Here is a 24,008-nt window from a genome sequence, read left to right on the forward strand (position 1 = left end):
TTCATCTTTCCATGCACACTTGTCTGTGTAATCTCTGTCTTCCATTTACTAAAACGAAGGCAGAATGAAGCACTATACCCAGCGTCCATGGTTAATCTCCAGCACCCATATGGTTTTAGGCTATGTTTGGTGAGGCTGTTCAACAACAATAGCTGATGTAGTTGTGTTGTGAAGTTTATATGGCAACCAGAGGTGATGATAGTAAGCCATGTCCTAAGGGGAGACCCATAAATCACAAGTTAGGCATGTTGTGAACAGAGAGTTATTCCCTACAGATACACGAGATTCTCTCTGTCAACCCCAGTGTTTAAAGTCAGAACAATAAAGCCATCATTCATAACTTCTAGACTGTTTTTTACTCCCCCTCTATTCTCTCTGTTTATGTGTATTTTACTCGGTTCTTACCAATGACATCACTGGCCCTCCTGGCAAAGAAGAAGAAAAAAAAGCGAGGACACATGTTGGTCGTGTGCGTGTAGTATTGTGTTGAAAGATGAGCTGAGCTTCTGAAAAACACCCACTCTTTCTTGGTATGGTGTCGCCACAAAAGGCCTATTGTTAATCGCGCCTTTTGTGTTTTTGTAAGTGTGCCTGCGCCATGTTTTTCTTACATATTTTCCACATTCTTGCTCATTACATATAGGGAGGACTGGGGGGTTTAGAGGTGAATAGATTTTGTGTTATATATGGATTTGGCTCTATGTGTTTGGGGCTTAATTTTCAGTGCGCCTGCAGCAGCATGTGTCTGCTATGTGAGCCTGGTCCAGGAGTTGTGAAGGGTGGGGCACTCTTAAATGCCTGCTGTCTGGGGTGCTCGGTTACACTGCAATTAGCCCTGGTTTTCTGCCTCTCACAAGGCCACAGTCAAAAAATGGAGCCCAGCAAAACAGCTGCATTATATTAACCTTTTTAACTCTCCTGAGAATTTAACTGTTTGACATAAATCGCAAACCTGTAGGTAGGGTTGTCTAATTTCATTTTAATCTGTTTAAGTTATTTATTTTAGTTTTTACTTATTCGTTTTATTTCATTGAATTAAGGTAATGGAAGCTTTTGTATCTCAGTCTTCTACTCCCAATAAAAGGTCACCAAGATAACTGAGACATGATACAATGAGGTTAAGTGATGAAGTGTAGTACGCGTTGAAATGATGCATCCCTGAACTTCCATGATGGCTTGTGTGCCAATGTGCTTTTGACCCTGAATCCATCTGAATGTTTTTTTTTAAGTATATTCGTTCCCTTATTTGGCCTCTGTAGTTGAATAATACCTCTTTCATTAAAACCTGAGCTGTGAAGCAGGTAAAAATGCTTTTTTCAGGGACATTTAGAAAATTATTGTTCAAATATATCAAAGATCAACGTGTTGCCAAAAAACAAAACAAAAACAGTGATAAATTGTACGTCGTCTACACAATTAGTTCAGTTGTACCCTTGTTAACCACCTACAGTACAAGGTAGTTAATCTCCCTTCTAGTAAATCGCTGCCACCCCTTGTGTCACCTCAGCTAAGCAGAATCCCTGGAGCTTGGGGGAGTTCACCGTCTTGCACAAGGACACCAAAGCAGGGCAGATGCTGGCTGACACTTTGTCCTCTGATCTGGGTCCTCTGAGAGCGCACGGTTTTGGGTTTTCATGTTCACAGCTTGATTGCTGAGACAGACAGAGCTTTGCGTTTAAGCATCCTTGAGCATGACACTGAATATCTCTCTGTAAGTGGTAAAAGTATGTCAGCACATATTCATCACATTCATGTCGTGATTGCTCCTAGTTCTGTCTTTGTGTGTCTCTTTATGCATATCTTGTTAATTAAAGAGTATGTATTACCACTTGGTGGTGTCTGTGCGCAGCACCAGCCATATCAATGAGAAGAGGAGTGCCTGTGTGGGTGGGAGTGTAGTGGGTGTCATCCTGGGTTCCTTGGTCTCTCTGTGCAGCTTGGGGGATTAATGGCAATTTGAGTAAAACAAAGAGACGATGCCTGGGATATCGTCAGGTGCCTGTATAATTACAAGGCGGTGAGATAAGCAAATAACGACAAGATCAGGCGATTAGGAGGCGAAGAAGAAAGAAAGCAGCGGCAGCCCTGCCCTGCTAATTGAGGGATGTGAGAAAACAGTGGTTGTGAGATCGGAATGTTAAAGGTTTGGGGATGTGGCGCCTTTACTCCCAGCTGTGCCACTGATAACCTGTTACCTTCTTCCATTTATGCGTTACCGCCAATGAGGGATTGTAGAAAATGCAGCAGACTGTCGTGACCTGTGTTCTTTTGCTGTGGGCAAAACCACCATTGTGGAACTGGAGGTTTTATATGGAATTGTTGCAACAGTGAAATTGTTATGACACTTTAGTTTCATAGAATATAAATGCTAAGAAGTATGATGATTAATGTACTGTGACAAAATCTGATTGTTACAAAGTAATATAGGTAACAAGTGTTTTTGGGTTCATCACTTTTATTTATTCATATTTATTTCTTATTCTGTGTTTTGCAGAGCGTCAAGCTGTCCTGCTTGAAGACCCCACACGTCCTCGTGCAGTTGGGGCCTCGGCTCTCCGGCCAGGCCAAAGGTCACTCCGACCCTACCCTCCCCCTCCCCCTCCCCCTTCCCTACCAGAGCCAAGATGGCCACCAGTGGTGCCCTGCCCATCTCCTTGCAAGTCCTGCTGCCTGTGATCACTCTGCTGCTATCACTGCTGCTCACCGGCTCCAACGCCAGTAAGTACCAAGATCTTCTCAATTTTGGTGCCTTTAACAGGTTCATCACTCATATCTGCAAACTTATTAAAAAGTGGAGTAATCACAAAAAAGGGGGGAGAGAGGGACATTATATAAGCTTTGGTGAACCTTTTTTCTTTACTTTGAGCACTTCCAAGATGCTTTTGTTGCATTTTGCGACTGCACATTTGTATTTAAAGATTGCATGCTAATGACTGTTTACATCTTATCTAGGTGGGACTGCTTTAGAGTAGCCAGAGGAAAGAAAAAGCTTATTTGTAAAACCAAAGCCATATTCATTTAGCTGTAGCGGTAATCCTTTGGCCTGTGTTTTTGTGTCTATGCAAACGTGGACTAGGCAGTAAATTCCACTACTGGAATTACAGGGCACTTGTATGTTTACATCACTGGAGCCACGTGTAAAACACGGCTTATACAGACAGAGGTGTTGTTTAAGTGATACATGGACTTCTCCTTGTATATAGCCACATTAACCAATTCTAAAATTCATGTGCACACTCATGGATACACCAGGGTTAACTTGGGGTTCAGTATCATGCCCAAGGATAGTTCTACGTGCAGACTGGAAGAGGCAGGGATCAAACCGCTGACTTTATAAACAACCTACCCAATATCCACCAGAAAGTATGATGTTAGATAGCATTGTCATGATAGAATAACTTGGCTAAGATGCTTCCTGTTTGGATAGGCTGTAAGTCATTGTGTGGGTATTCGATATTTGGATAATGTTCTGACAATGCACTTATTTTCATATAAAAAGATTAATATCACACAATAATTGCCTAATTTAGGCATTGTATTTGTCTGTATGCAGTGTCCTCCATAGTTAGTAACAGAGTACATAGCGAGATTTCTATGAGCTAAATGTTGGTGTATTAGCCCTGGAATATGTCAGTGATAAGTCCTTAAAATGGGAAGTAACAGATTAGACACGTTATTTCACAGTCATTGCTGACTTTTGTTGTCTACCTTGAACAATTTAAGAGGGATATTGTATTTTCCACTCTGTTTGCTCCGCATTTTCTTTTATCTCCAATTTGACATTCAATGAATTTGTTTTTAGTGGTTCATGATGACACGATTGCTTGATTTTCCTCATGTTCCAACAGAGGCGAACCTTTGATTGCACAGTGGTTTGACTGTCTGGTAACATAATTGGAGTGTCTTTCAGCTCAGCTGGCAAAAAATATCTAAAACTGCACTCCGACAGATGTCAAACAGATGTCTTTGTTCTCACTGACAGTGAGGCCACAGACGAATGCGGAGCGAAAGTAAACGTCTTAGAGCCCCTGAACTTAATATGTGGCTCATTAGAATGTTCTTGTCTTCTGTCCACTCGCCGACTGTTTATTACGACTGCGTTTCTCCCTCGCGCAGCCTCTGTTTGCTCGCCCTGGTTTAAATAACAATCAGTGCAATCTGCTTCATCTTTGATGGAGATTAGCCCCCCGTACCCCACTGCCATCACCCACCCTCTCACTGTCTCAAAACAGTAGGGCTCTCTGCCCATCTTTGTCGATGCCGTCTGTAGATGAGATTGCTGTTTTTTGTCAGACTTCCTCGCCCTGTCCTGTTGTTTCACTCACAAGCTTGTACTTTTGTTGTTGTTGTTGTTCTCCCTTTTTGGGGGTAAAAAAGACACACACAGTCACACACAGGCACATATATGCATGCTGTCCTACTCCTTTTTCTCATCTCTTTTGGGGGCCGCACTATTATGCTTGGAAATATATGCACAAAAGCACAGGCTACCTTCCTCTCCTCCCTTTGAATGGCTTTCACCCCCACATTCATGGCCAGACACACACAGCCCAGTAGTGCAGTTGTCCAATTATTTTCACTCCCACTTGCTGGACTGAAAGGATGCCACCGTTTTGCAGAAAAGCCCAACTGAAAGCATGATGTCATCCCCACCTCTCACGTCCCTCCCCTCTCTCTCTGCGTCTCTCTCTCTCTCTCTCTGTCTCTCTCTCTCTCCATCTCCCCTTGCCCTCCATTCCTTTTATTTACACTCATAAATCACGGTGAGAAGGAGACATTTTTAATCAAAAGAGAAAGAAATATGGCTCAATAAATCCTGCCACCCCAACCATAATAATGCTTGGCTTGTGTGAATGTCTATATTTGCATACATTTATGTTCAGGTACACAAATGTAAATGTCTGTGTGTGTGTGCAAAGTTTGAAATATGCTTATGCGTAGAGTTACACCTGAGCCTTTTCACAGGTAGCTGTAAGATAATGATAAACTATAGAAGTATAACATTTGTATTAGGCCAGTATCATCCAACAACAATACTTTTGCTTACATGTGATTTTCTTTATTTTTAATTTGTTTGAGCTCTTGGGTATTTTTTTAGTTCATTTAATCAAGCCAATTAATTCTCAGACACTGATGATACAAAGACCACACCAGTAACAAAAGAAATGTAGTTAACGATTGAGTAATTTTTCATATCTTTATAGAATGCTTTAAAGTCACGATTAAAGGTAGAAAAGCATCCAGCACAAAGAATATAAAGCTTTAACTATATCAGACAGTTCTGGTTAAAAGGGCAGGCTGTTTTCCTTTAGAAAGAGTCTCTGTTGATACCCAAAATAGAGGCCTACTTTACCGATATAAGGGTTTAAAAAAACGAACAACACTGTCAGCGTATTGGACTCTTTAGAAGCATGAATGACATGATTAAAAGGGGACATAATGGGGTCATTGTTTATTAACTTGCTGAAATTGATTGTCACAAATAATTTATATACATACACATTACTTGTGAGTTGGGCTCTAATGAGAAGTGTTTACAATTTTGTAAACCTCTGGTTGGCTCTGTAGTGCAGTGGGTTACAGATTCAGCTAACAAGCAAAGGGATCCTGGTTCAGTACCTGGAGGAGATACAGATCCCTTTGGAGCCACGTCAGGAAGAGTATCCGGTGTTCAAAAAGGGGGGGGGGGGGAAATGGCTAAATCAAACATGCTACCTGGGTACCCCTATATAAATAAAAAAATTTTCATGTTTAAACTTCAGCTGTAGAAGTGATGCCATATTATATTTTTTGTGACTATGTCTTTATCAATTGTATTGATATTGCAATACAATTGCAGGTGTGAAAACATTGTTTTGTCACATCTTCAGATAGAATTCATGAGGATTTTTTTCTCCTTTCGTTTGGAGAAATAAGTTTTGTTTTTGTTACTTCCGGTTGAGAAGCACACTGTTTTACGCTCAAGTTCAAAGTTTGAATTCTTTTATTTTGTTCTTTTGTATATAGAAACCCCAAACTTTTTCTTACTCTCTGCTAATATTTTTTTAACAGGTAAACCAGAGTATTTGTCATCTTTTTTTAAAGGCATTTCACCTCCTCCTCACTTTTTCCTCCTCCTTTCTCTTTGCCTGTTAAGAGTTCTCAAATGTTGCTTTCTTGGCAAAGGACTTCTAATAGTAATTGGCCAGAACTCTCAGTGATGGGGTGAGGGTGTTCAATTATTTATATTCCTTTGAAGCTGCCAATTGAAAAAGAAAAGAAAATGAAGCCCCTTAGTGGAGAACATTTTCTTGTTCCTGTTTCCAATATCTTCACCTCTTGGTTTCTCGCTTCTTGTTTCTCTCAGTTTTTCTTTTTCTTTCTGCCTGCTTCAACTCCCTCCTTATCTTTTTCCAGTCAAATTGTGTTTGAGGCTCTCGATTTAGTTCTGTCAGTTCAACTTTATGTACACCCTGCTGTTGCATGCTGGGTCCTTGTGTTTACTCTATGCACTTTTTTCCCGCTCTCAAATGAGAAGAAAACAAGTTAATTTTTAATTGAGTTACAGACTTGAATCTACTGCTTCAAGAAGCCTGCTGCTGCGGAGTAGAGGTTGAAATCTCCGAGCTGTACATTTACAAGTAGTAGACAGAAATGCTCCGACCCACTCACCTGCATCTTGTTTTCTAATCTTAATGTTTTAACTACACATTTAATCTGGATTTCTACACCTGTCATGTCATATATTCATGTGTTGTTCCTCAGTGACAAGAGTGCAAAGAATTAAACAAAAAAGAAAAAATGCACTGCTAATGCTGTAATGCTTAATTTAAGTTAATTGTGAGAATATTGCACTGTTCTGTTTATATGGACTCGTGTCTGCTGCAGAAATGGTCCCAAAAGAATCTCCAAATAAGAAATATCTATTTAAAACACTTATTTCTAAGATTGCAAAGGTGGGTGTTTTTCTTTGTATGTGACTTTAAATACAGAGAAAGATGCAGTAAGCATTTGCTGTTTTGTTTTCATTGAAATGCTAGACCCTGTTCCCCGCTCCATTTTCTTTCTCCTCTTTTGTGTTTTGTCTTTTGTTTTGATCAGACCTATAACACCTTTGGCAATTTGAGGTGTCTTCTTCATTTAATGAGCCAACAAGTGTCAATTGCCTCAAGTGAGTCTCTAAATGACACAAAATTGTTCTCAATTCGCCTCATCCGTGTGCGCTCTGTGGCCATTTTGAAATCAGGCACATACTTAAGCTTAATTTCCGTCCTCTCTCTGAGGAATCACACCTACTTATTTCCAATGGGCTGAAGGATACTTAGTGACTTTAGCTTTTTACTTTAGCCTTCAACAATGGTTTCAGTGGGACCAATTTGCATTTTACAAGTGTGCCATTCTTTTAAGAAATGCAGCTTCCCTGTGACAGCAGTGCGGTCAGGCTGTTTTTCACCTCTGGATACCAACACACATTTATTATCTTTTAAACCCTGGGTTCCCACATCCTGAGCAATGCCCCGTGGACTTTTAAGAAGTGAAGTGGTCAACAAGTAAAGTTAAACAATATGGCACACATTCAGTAGTTTGCATGCAAGCACATCACTTTTAGATGCCTCGTGCCCTGTTGGCTGTAAATGTATTAGTTTATTAAATAAGTGACAGAAATTCCCCAGAGGCAACGTCATGTGTCCTTAGTTTGTTTTTTTTTCTAAAAGGAAGAATTTGAGATATAATTTTCACTGTCTGTTCAATCAAGGCAACCGCCCCAACACAGAAATTCAATAAGCCTTTCTTCTGTCGCCTTCTGCCTAGGAATCGAGTACAACCCAAACATATGCAGCTGACTTTAGACTATATACATACATATATAACTTCTTTTTCAAACCCACATCCAGGCAGAACACGTTTCTCCACCAGAAACACTATTATAAGATAAGTATACTTCTCAAAAGCACCTTGGCAACTGATGAAGGAGAATTATATGCATAATACATCATTATATACTCAATACACACTTTAAGTAAATAATGGATGCAGAAGATTTTCACAATTTAGCTAACATTTTATCATTTATGACTGGAAAGAGAGAAAAAAGGGAAACAAGGAATAAATGAAGAAGTTAAAATAACCCATGTCATGCACCGACACTGTGGCTGGAGATGAAAATGTTGTCTAATAACAGTTAACTTACAGTTTTCTAACTACAAGCAGCAGACACTTTTTCTGTCTTGTTTTCTGTTTTCTTGTCTGGGTCAAGTTTTTTGCCTTGGCCCGCTGGGCTTGCTTGGCAGTGATTGTGTGCGAAAACCTCTAGACAAGACAAAGCAAAGCGGTTTTCAAGTAAAGGGTTGGTTTCCATGGTGATGGCCCCTGCCCAGGCAGCCTGTGAGAATCGGTCCTGATTGATGGGGCTTGGTTGTTTAAGCCTGGGTGGGGGGTTGCATGTGTGGGTCTATCCACTCGTTCAATTGAATGTGCATTTGGCTAAAAGGTCTATCTGCCTACCTGTTTTTCTTTTCTATCCCTCCATCCTTACACATGTGTTGATAAGGTTCAAGGCTTTTGATCAGGTCCAGGATTGCTAGCTTTATAGATTTATGATGCATATAGTTACACCGTACAAGTTACAAAGTGACACAAATGTAGGTAATTTAATGTGTGATGTTTTACGAAAACAAAAGGGATGAAACAGTTTTGCAGAGAAGCTTTTCTATTTATATGTGTGTGAATCAAGTGCTTTCAGTTCTTTTACAGCGCTGACCTTTTGCTTCCTCCTAAAAGCTTAAATTCAGTCATTGTTTTCAACAGCTCTAGACAACATGACTAAAAGGGAGGTTTCAATCAACAAGCTGTATTTAGAAAAAGTAAAACTCACAAGGCTGAGGAACCTGTGTAAGGATTAATAAAGGTTGCTTCCAGTTGCCCTTGTCTCAGGTCACTCACTTAGTCCGTCAGCTTCCACTCCCTTTTACTCACCCTGTGGCTGCTGTGGCTAAGTCACGCAAGTCTGCGATGCCTTGAATTCTCTTAGCCCCCGTCTGCACCTGGAAACATCCCACACTGAAGCGAGACCAGCAGTTGACCTAGTAAGATGGGGTTTTTTTAGGCCTTACAAAAATCAAAGTTAATGTTGAGATGAGGAATTTCCACCCTGAAGTATATTGACTGCACCCTGTAGATCATGTGTCTGCTGTTTGGGTAACACAGAAATTAAGTTTAATCTTAGTTTAGCGTCACTAAATTGACTTGTTTAAATTTGTGACACACTGTGGTTTCTATTTTCTCGCATGCACTGTGTAAGCAGAACAAAGTAGACTTAAGATTATCCCTGCCAGACAGGCTTTTAGAGTGTCTGCTTAGATAAAAGGGCCGTGAGTGGGATATGCATTAAGTTGCATATATGCACTTTTAAGTCATTATGAGTAAATTGGCATTTAAAAAAGAAGAGGAAGAAGAAGAGAAAAAAGCAAAATTAATGTTATACTAATCTGCATCTCCATCCTGACCACCCTATTCTCAGGATCCTGCAGCAGCCTGGAGTAAGTGAAATTGATTTGCTGGTTGTAATACCTCTCATAGTACCAAATGTACTTTTTAGACATTGCTGGTAAATGTCCCGTGTGCTGTGAAAGATACCTATTTGTAGCAAGATGGATAACAAGTGCCCTTTACCAATTCTCTGCAAATCACTGAATGGTTGTGCATCATTTTGTCTCCCACTTTGCTAATTCAGAGGATAATGGCTCCTATTTATGACCCGAGAAGCTTTTCTCCATCAATTACCGTATTAGTCATAAAGCCAGTCCCCTCCCTCCTCTCACACCCCTCCTCCCCCACCAAACGACAACAGTAAAGTACTGTAAATGGAGCCGTCTCATATTCACATTCCCACCTCCCACTCTCTGCCACTTTATAATCACAGTGCTGGTGTATTCTGTGTTATCGGGTCCAACAGAGGTAGCGGCCAGTAGCAGGTGGTTGCTGTATTAGCTAAACAAGCGTCTGTGTGCACAGTGTGAGTTTTTCCTCCTTCTTCTATTCACTCTTGTTTGCGTGGATCTGTTCTATTCTCGGGGCCTTGTGAAGATAGCTGGGCCCCTATTGCTGGTTATTTTAGCTTAGGCCACGTCCCCCTGCCAGGCAGATAAAGACAGGTTCTGTGTGCTTATCTAGGCAAGGCTGTACCTCAGTCTGTCTGTGGGAAGCTTAGTGAATAGAGGGAGACTTTAGTAGAAGGGACAAATGGCCACTGTGGGTGCAGTGTCCTTTCAATGTCATCTCTGGTAACATAACGAACAACAGTACGTGGAGACTGACATGCGAGTTACCTTAGAGCCATAGAAGTGCATATATTTTCAGAAAAGGTGGCACTAGTGGGAATATAACCTGCCTACAAAGAGAACCTTCTAAATGTTTTGCCTTCATGAAAATGAACTGAAAGCTATTTTTACCCACTGGACCAAAGGAAGCCTGGAGGATTTGGTGCTAAATGTAGCCTTAATGAGCAAGAAGGCTGCCAGAGACTTGCAGTTTTTGTACTTGCATTTGATATAATTTGATACTGGTGTCAGTGCATATCGTCATCACATGGGCCATTCAATGCAGGAAACACTGTGAACAATTTTATCTGTTGATATAGGACCCTCTGTGCCATTATTCATTATTGCAAAGCACTTTAAATCCAGGCTCCGTTCAACCTTTCTTACCCTGCAATTACTGGTGTTGGCAAAGTTCAAATTGAACTTGGAGTCAGTGGTAACTGGCAGCAAAAGCCCAGAGGATCACAGCTGGGAAAAACAGAACAAAAGGTTAATTATGCTCATCAGAGTTCACACAATCACACACGGCATACCTGCAGTAACTGCACCTTTATAGACATTCAACAGCCAGTGCCAGTCAAACATATGCAGACAGGTACACAGAAACACCTCAGCAGAATACGTTTGCCCACCATTCATTTTATTCCTTTAATGTCTTAAATACACTTTTTTTGTGTTTTTATTGAAAACAAGAACTACATTCAGTTAAACTGGGAGTCCATCTAAATGAATTGTGCAGACAACTTTACCTAATCCGAATTGACTGGAAGTTAATTAAAGCTACTGACTTCCAAGAACATTAAACTCACTTTGTGAGATGACTAAAGTCTAAAAATATGCCCTTAAAAATACAAGGAAGGAGAGCAGAGCTAGAGTTAAAACTTTTGCCAGTCCTTATGTGACAAAACTTTCAGGCAGTGCGATATAATTATGTGCAATTTTATGCCTTGCAGTAATCTCTGTAGAGGTTGAATTTGAGATGCATGTCTCTGTGAACAGTGACGCCCAGGGATTAACCTATGACAGCAGTGACATCTGTAGGCCGTAGACTGATGTCCTCATCGTGAGAGAGATATTGTGTCTTACATTTGCACAACTACCTTTCCATTTTCTAGCACTAGCATTAGCTTTTGTCGAGCTGTGAGTGCCGCCTTACAGCTGAGCTGGTGGCCGTGATAGACGTTCTTAGCTGCGTTTTACATTTTTATTTCGTCCCCAGGCAATGGATGTCTTCTATTCAGAAGAATCTAGGACGGCTTTCAGAAAATGTACAAAACCCTGGTCACCCTTCCTTTCGTCGTTATTGAATGTCGCTTTAGATGAGAGTTAATGTAAATCTAGGTCTTAGAAATCAGACTTATTGTTAGTGGCGTGATCAGTGAATACTGTCGTAAATGCCTCGCTGATAAGGGGTACATGGACACCAGACGCCAAGGAGTTTAAGATGTTGCAGCACGTACAGCAGATATTACTGTTTCCAAAAGGTATTAACTGGCCGTTTGATCTCATGCATTTAAAAGAAAAAGAAAAATGCAAATAACCAAAAAAACAAACAAAAAAAAAGCAATAGGTACTGAAAGTTATAAAAGCTTTAGAAATATGCAGCACTCTCTCTTCACAGCCTCTCCTCGATTCTCTGGACCTCCCGTCACCTTCTCTACTCTTCTCTTCCAGTGTTCTCTTTACCACTGACCTCTCCACCTCCTGCTACACTTGTCCTTCCGTCCTTCCCAGCGGTCACACTCTTTTTCGTTCTCCTCTCAGCTCCCCAGCTGTCTCGCTTTATTTAAACCTTGCTGAGATAATATTGAAAACTATTTAGTTCTGAAAATTCTGCACGTTTCACGAGTTCAACTCAGACGCACATGCAAACAATCGCATTTATTGTACATTTCTCACATCCTATGAAGCGAGACAGGGAGAGGTGGAGAAGGCGACTGGGTGGAAATGTCAAATGGTCCAGGGGAAAAACTAATCAAAGAATGCTGTCCTTCAGCAGAACCACCGCCACAGGCTTGATCTGTGTAAATCCCTCTTCTGTCTCAACAGAGAGCGCATTGTAAGGGGGAGGTCAAATGCAGAGGAGCTGTGTTGTGTAAAGCTGTGTTGTGCAGTTTCAGAATGGAAATTGAAAGTGTAAAATGCCAAAAGGGGTCATAGTATGCAACGCACAAATAAAGCAGGCCTGGTCCTTGATGACGATGAAAGGATGCCGTACCTATATTGTACCACAACCTTTAACCGTAGATATAGGAAGTATACTCTAGTGAAATAAACAACAGAGTGTTATTTGTTTTGTTTTCTTTTGTAAATTCATTGTTTTTATCGTGCATGTTATATGGTTTCTGTGAGCTGGAGAACATTGTTTGACAAATTTAAATTTCTTTATGTTTAAATCCTAAATTAGTTCATTAAGTAACATCAGGTTTGTATTCAGAAGGAACTGGTTTGTAACATACATACTCTGCATGTATCATAAACATAGAATAAGCTTCTGAAGTTAGTAATGTTATTGTAATAATATTTATTTAGTTCAGTGTGGACAATATCCATCTCTCACAGACTGCAGGAAGAGATTTTGTTATATATGAAAACAAAATTTACTATCAAATTAGCGCTTTAAAATCTCACAGTCTTGCAATACCATTTACACTTTAAAAAAATACAATGTTCAGCAGGCTAAAGTTAGTATGTGTGTGTTGCTGTGATATTTGCATCAGAAACATTTGGATTGTGTAGTGCCTCTTCTCGCCCTTCTTCTTTTCCTTCCCCTTGTCTAACGCTATTCCCCCTTACCTCATTCTCCAATTGCGTATATCTCTTTACCAGATAATGAATGCAGGAACTCTCCTTCATATGTGTTTAGCAGTGCCTGGAGACTGGTGTTGGCCCATGGTCCCTTAATTATTAATTTGACGTTATGCGCTGGCCGTTTGATCATCCCCACATATCTGTATGATTCCATTTTAACGAGTTCCCCAGGAGTCTGTTTTCTCTCTGTTTCTCTCTTTCTATCAGACTTGTTGTCTTGAACTTGCTGCAACCCAAGCAGGAGGGGAAAATTCCAGCTCCAAAAGCACCAAAATTACAAACTTTTGACAGGCAAAAGCATCAATTTTCCCGGGCAGATCAATTTTTAGTATGTTTTAGTGCAAGTGAGAATTGAACTGCTGCAGTGGCTTAGTCAGTGCTATACTTTGTCCAGCAGGAAAAGTCATGTTAAGCACTTGGAAAAAAAATAGCGTCAAATTAAAACAAAAACTCATTTTTACTGTCTCATCTTCTTAATTGCCTTCGCTAATGTATTCCCAGCAACGCCGGTAGTATGCTAGGCTGTACTCTATTGCTCTGTGGGTAATCATTTTAAGCTAATAATCGTCTACGCCTTAGCAAAGACTCTACATATAAATTCACACCACAATGCTCTCTACCCAGCCCAGCAGAACTCTGAAGTTGTAACACTAAGATGCAGCACTGTGCTATGGAGACAAGAGTAAGAGACTGAAAGGGAAGAGCCAAGTGGAGGTTGATGAGACGTTCTGTACTAGCGTCTCTCTATGGATGCGTGCACTTAAACCGGGATTTAAAAGTCTGTATTTTCAGAAATGTAATTATGGTAAGAATGGCATTAGCTCTGGTGGTGCTGCATTTGCCTTTCGTCTACTAATGTATCTCCCTCTCTTCTTGTCCTCTCCCTCTTTCTCTGTTGTCTTGCTCCTCAGCACTACCACGCTTCACAAAAGTTCCCGTTGACCAGATTGGTGTCTCGGGGGGTGTGGTCTCCTTTGTCTGCCAGGCAACAGGTGACCCCAAGCCAAAGGTTAGTTGGAACAAAAAAGGAAAGAAGGTGAACTCCCAGCGTATAGAGGTAAGTGAAACCTGCTGTCCATTGGTGCAGCCTTTATTCTAAATGTTCTTTGTTGTTCTTTGTGGGATCGTTTTTTTGGAATTGTCCCACTTTACTTTACCTTAATGAGCTTTGGGTGAAATACTCAGTAATATTTTTATGCATCATATTAAAAAATGTCACTGTCGAAAAATGTATTGACCTAAAAAAATGTTGTATCTTCATGTCAGCGAACATTACATTGAAACATTTTGGAGTATCATGGGAGTAAATTGGGGGGGGAAAGCTGCTAAAAATTTAGATAAATAGAAAGTTGTGTAATAAACAAATGTTCTTTACCATTTGTTACTTTATATATTGTGATATTTACTGTTGTGACAAATAACAATCCTACAGTTTAATACCACATTACACGTTTTACCACATATTTTCTTCTCAGCAGTACAAAATTCCAAGTCTTCTCTTGCAGCTGGGGGCACTCCACCACCTTATCAAAAGCAACATTTTAATTAGCCTTGAAATTATTGCTGATAGCATCTTTGTTGGCTTGCTTCTCTAATCTTTAAGCAGTGTGCTAGTCTACCAGTAGCAACTGGTCAGTAATGAAATACAGAACCCTCTCATTCGTCTAAAGCCATTTTTTTTTCTTTTGCATTTGAATGACTCTGCTGTTGTCACATTTTTTCCCTCCTGTCTTTTTTCAGCACACAGCCCTGTCTGTGTGAATGTTTCTGCACGTTATTCATGATGTTTGTTGTTCACTTCTCGGCAGGCATCCCAGATGGCATCTCTAAAAGTCTTGATTGATGCTCAGTGTCTCTTAATTAAAAAGTTGCTTTCGTTAACAACGATGACAGTGACAGTGCAGGGATGCGCACACATGTACGCACACACACAGACATGCACAGTGCGGCATGAAGGTAGCCACAGGGGGAGGGGCTAAAAAAGCAAAAAATGGCACCATCGACAAGGGGAGATCAGCATTTCCACTGAGGACAAAATTAAAAGACAAGTTGTGTTTGTGCGTTTGCCTCGTCTGCATGCTAAGTAGGAAACAAAGCCAAGGGCGTGAAGGAGCCCGCCAGAACGGACGCTTCTTTTTCTCCATTTATCATAAAATTAAATAAAAAAAATTTATAAAGGGGTTTTGAAGTAGCTGGGGTTTTTTTCCCTTTTCCACCCTCTAGACAGCTGCTTTGATATCAATCATGATGCCGTGCTCTGCAGTGTTTTTAGCCTAATTAGCGGCTCAGCCCTGAGATGTGCAACAGTGGAGCAGCAGGGCTGCTGAAGACTTGTACTTGCATCTTATAGTCATGCTTTGCTCAGAGTTCACAGCAGTGAGTCCTTGGCTGAGACGGTGTTAACTTTTGCGGGGAAGGACAGATACTGGAGGAGTAGGTTTGCTGTGAGAATGGCAGTCTTGACCATCTACACTGACACTTCACACGTCCAGAATGAGGGCAAAAGAGAAAGGCATGGGAAATATTCAAATCAAGGGCTAATTAACCGAGATTTTCCATAATTTAAATTCTAGTCTTTTACCCAAGTCTTGAAGTTCAGCTCATTGCTTCAGGATACATGCCTGTTGATATGCTGGTGTTCAGGGAGATCAAACAAGGCTATTTAAATACTAGCCAGGGGCCAATTTCTGCGACTACTGTTGTAAAACTGTCCAGTTGTCAGTCACACGCATTGTTACATTTTCAGTAAGTTTTTGTTTACATTGCTCTTCTTATAGAATAATAGTAATAATAGCAAATAATATATTTTTATCATAACCAAACCAGTATTCTGACCGTTGTCTGATATTTTTTGTTTTGAAGAGGCTCCTTTATTGAGGTTCAAAACAAAAGGCTTTATAGAGAACAAAGGGCATAATTAAAGATCAAATCAACAGATAAAATCACAAAGCACAAACACTGTTTGTAGAGAGAGTATGCTTCCTTATGATTTTTTTTTTTTACATTTCTGATGGCCTCAGGCTATAAAACATTACCAACACGGTACCTTTCCAAGCAATGATATCTTGGTGGAATTGAAAACGATTTCTCACATTTTGGGAGCACCGATGACACACTCGTCCTTGTATCTCCTTAGGAAATGTGAGAATCTTATTTTCCTCAGGTTTGCCATTCTTGCCTACCTGTTGCTTCAGGTTAAAGTAGTAGTTTTTCAGTCCAAATCACACATTTGTCTGACTTAACCGTGTTCCCTACACTTCAACTCCACAGACCATAGAGTTTGACGAGGGTGCCGGTGCAGTTCTGAGAATCCAGCCTCTCCGAGCGCCACGTGACGAGAACGTCTACGAATGCGTGGCTGAGAACAGCGAAGGCGAGATTGTCACCAGCGCCAAGCTGTCCATCATCCGAGGTAAATCTGGAATTATGTAACAGTGTGCAGAGGCGTAACTACAAAATAAATCATGAACACGTACGTCCATGAGCTCAAAAGATGACATCTGTTAACTCGTGAAGCCTGTTTGGAACAGCTGTAGATAGTGCCCTACTCTTTTTAGTTTATTATTTATTACTTATTTGTTTACTTTTTGGGGATAAAAAACGATGTCTTCAGCTGTAGATGCTTTGATTTGATACAAATTCTTTTGCCGTGTAAAATGGTTTTCCTGAAGTGATGGTTAAAGAATGTGTGGTAAAACCATACCTAACATGCATTTTATTGATTTGTTGCTAAAGGTTGGTACTTTAGTTTCAGTAAAGATATTACACCATTTTTTTGCAGCGATTTAGAGGTGATGAATGAAGGTATCATAGACAGTCAAGCACATGTGGTCACATGTTTACACCTTTTTCTCAGTCATTCTACTTGTCTCTGTTTGCCTCACATTCATGGACACACGCATGGTGTCTTTTTCCTCCTCTGTTCACTCCTACTGCCATCTGCCATGTTTCCAGGCCTGGATGAAGCTGAGCAATTGCTGGCCGACAGTGCACAAGCTAGGCCTCCTTGGCTGTCACATCCACATGCGGTGGGGGTATTTTAGAGGCCTGGCCCAGAATTTTCAGTCAGTTATTGTTAGAAACAACCCCAAAAGCAGATGACTGGGTGCTATTCAGGTGGGAGTCTTCTAGGTATAGAGCTGCAAATGTCCATTCGATTTGAAAAAGTTATTTTTCAAGAAGCGATTAATAATTTAAGTGATTATGCAAGCAGAAATGCCAGCATTTTCCACATTTAGGTACTTTGCTCATTACACAATTAAATATGTTTGGGTTGCAATTTGCTTTTGAACTGTCAAAAGCAAAATGCAACCCTCTGGTAAGTCTTAAAACCAGAACATGTTGCAGTTTGCAGGAACATGAAACGTGATGTCATTCGGTGCAACGGTTCCTCTTCTCTTAACCCTTTAAAGCCGGTCGGAGCGGACACGCTCCATTTTGCGTAACTATTTTTAAATCCCGGTAGCACTGCAACCACGTAAGCTAGCGCAATAATTTTTTTTGCATATGAAACCGGAGGAGTTGTACTTGCATCTTATGCCATCAGCTTGTCCTAGGTCACAGTTTCCTTCCACATATAGCTTTGCAAAAACTGCATAAAAAGCACTTGCAGCAACAAAAACACAATATTCCAGAAACACGCTTTGCCGATCCGATCAGCTGTTTGTAACACTTCCTACGTCCATCAGCGCGAACTATCGCATATCCGGCATGACCTGCCCGGAACCGGAAGTGACGTCATTTTGCGGAAATGTAGTTTTTTACCATCATGGCCTTATGAGCCTATACTTGTGTTTTTAAAAGTTATGTTTGACTTTATGACTTTCTGTATCGATTCTGGGATGCTGAGGACTCATATTGCACTGCTGGAAATAGTTTATTTTGATGCATATGCTGTTATTTTGCAAATTTGCACTATAATATATTTTTTCATTTTTCCTGCAGTATATGAAAATTGGTGTATCTCAAAAATAAAACTATGAAGACACTTAAAATAAATTTCCTTTGGTGGGAAACTAGTTTGTGCAACTTTTTTGTATTTACAGTTTTGAGGGATAAGCCTCTTAAATTTCTCTAACTAGAAATTTATGTTAAAAAATCAAAAACGATTTTCTATTTTTTTGTAGTTTATTGCACTTTTTTGCAATTTATGTAATTACTATGCACTTAATGCAGACATATTATTAAAATTTGGGCTATAATGTTTGTATTGATGTATAGCAACTTGAAATGCTCCAAAAAATGGCTCCACAGCACGTAAAAATATACTATAAGCTCTGGCGGACTTGGTTCTATGGTAGGTCTTAAAGGGTTAACTTGGGTATTGTCTTTGTTCCTCATTAAAAATTTGAAAGACGAGGATTTTGTGTGGCTGTCTAATTACGTTGGAAGCCCTGAACTTATGTTTAAAGGGCTTAATATCCTGCCATATTAATTCTTAGTTTGATACATTATTAATTATTTTAAGGCAAATTAACTGTGCCGAAGCGCAGGGCATGCAAAGTGTAGGCACACATACCGATTTTAAACAAGAGGTTGAAAAAATAGGAACAAGCACACCAAATTTTGAACTACAAGTCCTGGCATGTGCATATGAGTGTGTGTACTAGTGTGTGTTTGTGGCTGTGTGAAAGAGCACAGAGCAAACTCAGGGCAGTCCACAGGAGCAGAAGGAAAATGAAAAGTTATTGGAATCAGCTCAACGAGGCTTCCTCTTGAGCCCAGAGGAAGACAGCAGCTCTCCTGCCCAGGCAAGACCCAGCACTTAAGGAGGGATGAGAATGTGATGATGGGAGTGAATGTGAGTAAGTGTCAGAGGAGCAGAGCAGTGCAATCTCTTTGTTTTCCATCTGTAATGAGTTCTGGGGGGCCCTGCATCCATCTATCAAGGGTTGAGAATGGAAAAAGGAAAGACAAATTAGGAAACTGGAATATTTTGGATTTTAGGTTATTATAATTTCATTCAGGTGTTCAGTTAACTGAAAACAAAGTGATGGAGAAAAAAATGAGGAATGTAAATGAAAGCAAAAGTATGAAGGTAAAGGTGGAAGTGGAGAAAAGCCAGAGGAAAAAACGAGGGGGGTGAAAAATGGAGAACAGTTGGCCAAAGATGAAGGAAAACAGGAAGTGTTGCGGGCGACTGGCAATACAGAACAGGTGAGGAGGACAATAGCCCAACACTGGTTCTTGGCACTGGGGCAAAGGATTATGGGATATGGCACAAGGCACAAGGGACACATTCGCAGTAAACATAGGGATGTGGTCTGGGATCTAGGGAGATTGAAAATGGGTCGCCGTGATGGGTGACTTGGCTAGAAAAAGCCACAGTGCATATTTGTGAGACTGTACAGCCGCATGCACAGAGGCATCCACATACCCACATTTGAATAAATTTACATGGCTCACACATAAATGTAATGCACACACACACACACACACAGATATATACACACACACAGATATACACACACACACACACACACACACACACACACACACACACACACACACACACACACACACACATACATATATATATATATATATATATATATATATACAGAGGGCAAGAAATATTCTCTCACAGTAAGACCATATAGTTTATTTGGACAGTATGCGGTGTAACTGATAAGCACACAGACCAAAAGACTGCAATATAGCTTTCTCTGCCATACTGAAAACTCATCTGCCATGAGAGCACATGGGATTCGCTCAGAGTTTAAAATGAAATTAGCAACAGCACAGTGTCCACCAAACTCACAATTCAATGCTTGTCTAAAATGGTACCAGCTAAATAGCTGCAGCTGACCACACCCTGTGCTTATAGTTCATTCATCTACCATTGTATCTGCGCATGCAGGAATTCACGATACAGCATTTCTCTTTTTTTATCTAAAGATATGTGCAGTCTAGCTTTAATCCATGTCTTTTTTCACTATACCGTGACAATGACAGTACCCTGCGTTCTCATCTGTTGTCTCCACTGTTTGTGGTGTGTGCATGTGTTTATTGGCGGCAATGGCAGGTTGTGTTTTGCACTGACTGTGACACCTCCTTGGCTGTTACTGCAGCAGCTGAATACCTAAGATCAGGGCCATCTGGCTCTAGTAAGACTTGCTTACAGTCCTCTGGGAGTCCTTGGTGAGGGACCGCCGTATGAAGCAAACTCTTGAGACTTGACACAAGTTGCAGCTTGTTGTGGGCTTTTTGTCATGTTTTACTTTCTTTTCATAGATTTTAAGATTCATCTTTTTTGTGTGTGGGCACAAAGGGGTGGGGGGAAGGCAACATTGCCACTGGGATACCGTCAGCTCATGCTGCTGTGAGGAGATCATGAGGAGTTATCCCTCTTTGTGTGTTCGTCTTTTTATCTCTCTCTGCAGTCTTTTGCCCTGTGATTACTGCTGCAAATGAAGTCTCCCATGAGGCAACCCAAGTAGCAAAAACTGTGATTGATGAAATTGGGTCTGATATTCAATTTTTTTAATGTTAGAAAAAAAAGAAAAATATGTGCCTATCTTTGAGTTTGAAGTACCCTCAAACAGATGAGAAAAAGGCACAACTGCTGAGCGCTTTTAATAAGTGAGCACCAAAACCTTACCTTAATACACACACACTTGCTGCAACACACAAGAACTGACCTGGACCTTTATATTTGCTGCTTTTTTCACCAGTCGCATTCACAGCCTTATTGTCTTTTCCCACTCTCAAGTGTGTGTGTGTGTGTGTGGGGGGGGGGGGGGGGGCATCTTAGATTGTTGACCAAGGAACCCAGCATGCTCATTAGCTCATGACTGGTGACTGATAAGCTGATGGCCTCTTAGTACATGCTTACTCCTTCTATAGCAACCAGCTGCTTCCAACTGGTTTGCAAACTTGCGTCCAAACAAACCACAAGACAGACAAAACCAAAGCGTACCAGGACACACATCTCATATGAACTATGACATGGGTTTGTTTTAGAGTCACAAAACCTGGGCGCTTTGTTTCAGTCAAATGTGAGGTCATGTGTGGGTGGGTCATGCAACAGCACAATGATCCCAAGCACACGAGCAAACGTACAACCGAATGGCTGCAAAAACAAAAGACTCGAGGTGTTGTAATAGCTTGGTCAAAGTCCAGAAATGCTGTGATGGCACCTTAAGAGGACTGTGCATATGTAACATCAACGAACTAAAGCAACATTGTAAAGATGAATGGGCCAAAAATTTTCCACATAATGGATTTAGGTCAGCAAAAGTTGCACGCACCATTTCAAGACTAAAAACTCTGCCTGTTCGCCACAAACCTGCACTATGTGGTTCACGTTCAGGGCGCACCCACTATTACCCAAAGAGGAATGGGGCATAGTGAGACTACTGTTTGATTGGGGTGTCTGCAAATTGGCCACTCTCATGCAGGAGCAGGTAATGGCAAATTTTAATGGGATTCGGTGTCCTGATGATTGGTGCACACACAGTCAGTGCACCAATCAAGCGCTGCGATTTCTGAACATCTTGTTATTTGAGAAGAGTAGAGAACTGTGAAATATGTGCTTGGGAGGTGCAGTAATTAGATTTGGTGGGTTGTAGTGGTGCTGGGTGTTTAGCTTTACTGACCACAGAGACGACCAATAGAAAAAGGAACAATCTCAACTTCACCTTTGCTGTCTGTTTACCATAGACACATTTTTGGCCCTTTCACGTAATTTTTCTAACAATATGCTCTCTGCTTTTTCCTCTCACTCTTCCTCTCACTCTTGTTGTTTTCTTTTGTAACTGAAAAAGAAAATGTGAGAAAGTGCATCCTGTCATAGTGGGCAGCAGCAAATAGAGGGTGTGGATGTCTAATACAGGGGTTGGATCTTGGCTATGATAGCAGAAAAAAGTAAAGAAAAGAATAAAACAGTGGAAAAGGCTAAAAAAGGAGGAATGAACGACTGAAGGTTAGGCTGATGTTAAGTTTATGGTATGAAATGTGTGACGCAATCTAATTCAGTTTTTTTTTTCAACCAAGGCTGCAACAGAAGGGGAGGCGATAAGAGAGAAAACAAAAAAATTCTCCTCCTTGCTTTTCATTTCATCAGTATTCCCTGTACGCACCTAACAAGCGCAAACCCGCATTTAGAGTTGTGAAATATTACCCATAACTTCATTTTTATGTCCCGTCGGGTTTTTGTAACATCCTGAAATGACGTTTACATCTTCTTACTAATATATACAGTTACAGTTGCGTACAATTGCGAGAAAAAGTTGGTGTTGTATTGGTTTTAGGAGGATTTCTAAATCGATTATGTGTAAAACGGGGTGTGAGCATCATCTAAGTCACAATTACAAACAAACATAATCCGACAAAGCTAGTAATGCACAAATCAGTTGCTTGGCTACTTGTTCCGGCTTGTAGACTTGTCTTGTTGTGAGTAAGGGTCTACAAAGTCTGGTTCCCTCATCATGACAACTTTCACATTCCCTTAGAAGAGACATGAAGGCGATGCATGAAAGTGCAAAAATCTACATAGTGTTTTCTAGAGACTTTGTGTCTTGGTTATTAGTGTACAGTAAGACAAAGTATGTACAAACGGAATTCACAACTGCTCTCCGTCACAGCAGGTAGTCCTGCAAACATCCCAAAACTTTTTGATGAACAAGTTTCTAGGGAGGTTTTATCCCAGAAGTTTCCACATTGTTGTTTAAATCTCACAGGCCGCTACAGAAAGCATTAATGAAGGTTGGAGTGTAACTGTTTGTGCGACACTAGCCAGACTGTGTGGCTTCGATGAAGTTAAGAGGTCCCGTGGGTTGACTTTTTCTTTCAACCAGTGTTGTTACAAAGAAGGAAAATAAAGACTGTCTGCGAGTGCAGAATAATGTTTGTGTTTAATGGTTGAATTAATGTATTTTACAGGAGGATTTCAAGGCATTGGGCACTCTTGATGAAACATTCATTAAAGCACTGAAACCAGAGCAATTGTGAACAAGAGAAAAGGGAATAGTCTGTTTCCGGAAGTCTCTGCAAGAATGCATGGTACAGATTGGTGCGTGGGACACTGGTGATATGTTTCGCTCTGTTTCTTGTATGCGTGCACAGTATAGAGAGAAACAAAGAAAGGCAACAATTTAGCAGGCAGGCAGTGGCCACCCAGAATTTGTTTGTCAGTATCAGTAAAAGATCTGTTTGTTCTTCCTCTTCCTTTCTGCCTGTGTCTAAAATGACCTTTACCCTCTTCTGCTAGTCCCCAACACTTACTGACTAGAATGATTGCCAAAAAAAGTATTTTGATAACATAAGATGTTTCATACGAGCCACATGTTTGTGTTCAGTTCCTGTGCTGAATGTCAGGTGTGTTTGTTTCTTTGTTATCTATGCTGCCCTCCTGGTCAGGTCTCTCTCAGTGAGATTTTTTTACCTGCATAAATAAAAGATATGCCTTAGTTGCCTGAATTATTTAACTCATAAAAATGCATTTTGGTATAGTTTCTTTGTTCTTTATGTTGTTGTTATTCAGCTCTTTTTTAGGATAAATGGATGTACAGACCTCCTCCTTTCTCTGCTGGTATTCTTGAGCAGAGGGCAGGCTTGGCACAAACAACAAATCAATAGGTGGTTGTTGACCACGTGGATGGCCCTCACGCCCCTCTCTTATTGGAGGCTTAAGAAGTTCCATGTTGTTTCCTCACCAATATCCCCCTTTGCTGTCCTTCAGTGACTCCACCACTTTCTTTCACGTCTTGGAAGATTTGTCTCTACCCAAGTTTCACCGTACTCCCCCTTTCACACTCCACACTGGCATTTCTATGCCTATTATCAGCCTTCTTTGTTAGTCTCTCTCTATTTTTCTCTCTTGTTCCAGAAAAATCCCTCCAGGGGAAAAAAAAAATCACTGACATATGAGTTTATGGACACTGAATCCTTTGATCCCCT

The 24,008-nt window shown here is 40.6% G+C and overlaps 1 protein-coding gene across 11 annotated transcripts in view; it reads left to right on the plus strand.

Moving 5' to 3' along the window:
- Nucleotides 1-24,008, plus strand: part of ptprsa (protein tyrosine phosphatase receptor type Sa) — a 230,739-nt gene that overhangs the window by 105,837 nt on the left and 100,894 nt on the right. For all 11 annotated transcript variants that reach the window (XM_026143598.2, XM_080290100.1, XM_080290099.1 and 8 more), the window contains 3 exons: nucleotides 2,495-2,718; nucleotides 14,021-14,166; nucleotides 16,380-16,521. In XM_026143598.2, coding sequence (XP_025999383.1) covers nucleotides 2,625-2,718; nucleotides 14,021-14,166; nucleotides 16,380-16,521 — 382 coding nt within the window. In that variant the 5' untranslated portion in view covers nucleotides 2,495-2,624. The remainder of the gene's footprint in view (nucleotides 1-2,494; nucleotides 2,719-14,020; nucleotides 14,167-16,379; nucleotides 16,522-24,008) is intronic.

Source organism: Astatotilapia calliptera, chromosome 15 (genome assembly GCF_964374335.1).
Source record: "Astatotilapia calliptera chromosome 15, fAstCal68.1, whole genome shotgun sequence".
Classification (NCBI taxonomy): Eukaryota; Metazoa; Chordata; class Actinopteri; order Cichliformes; family Cichlidae; genus Astatotilapia; species Astatotilapia calliptera.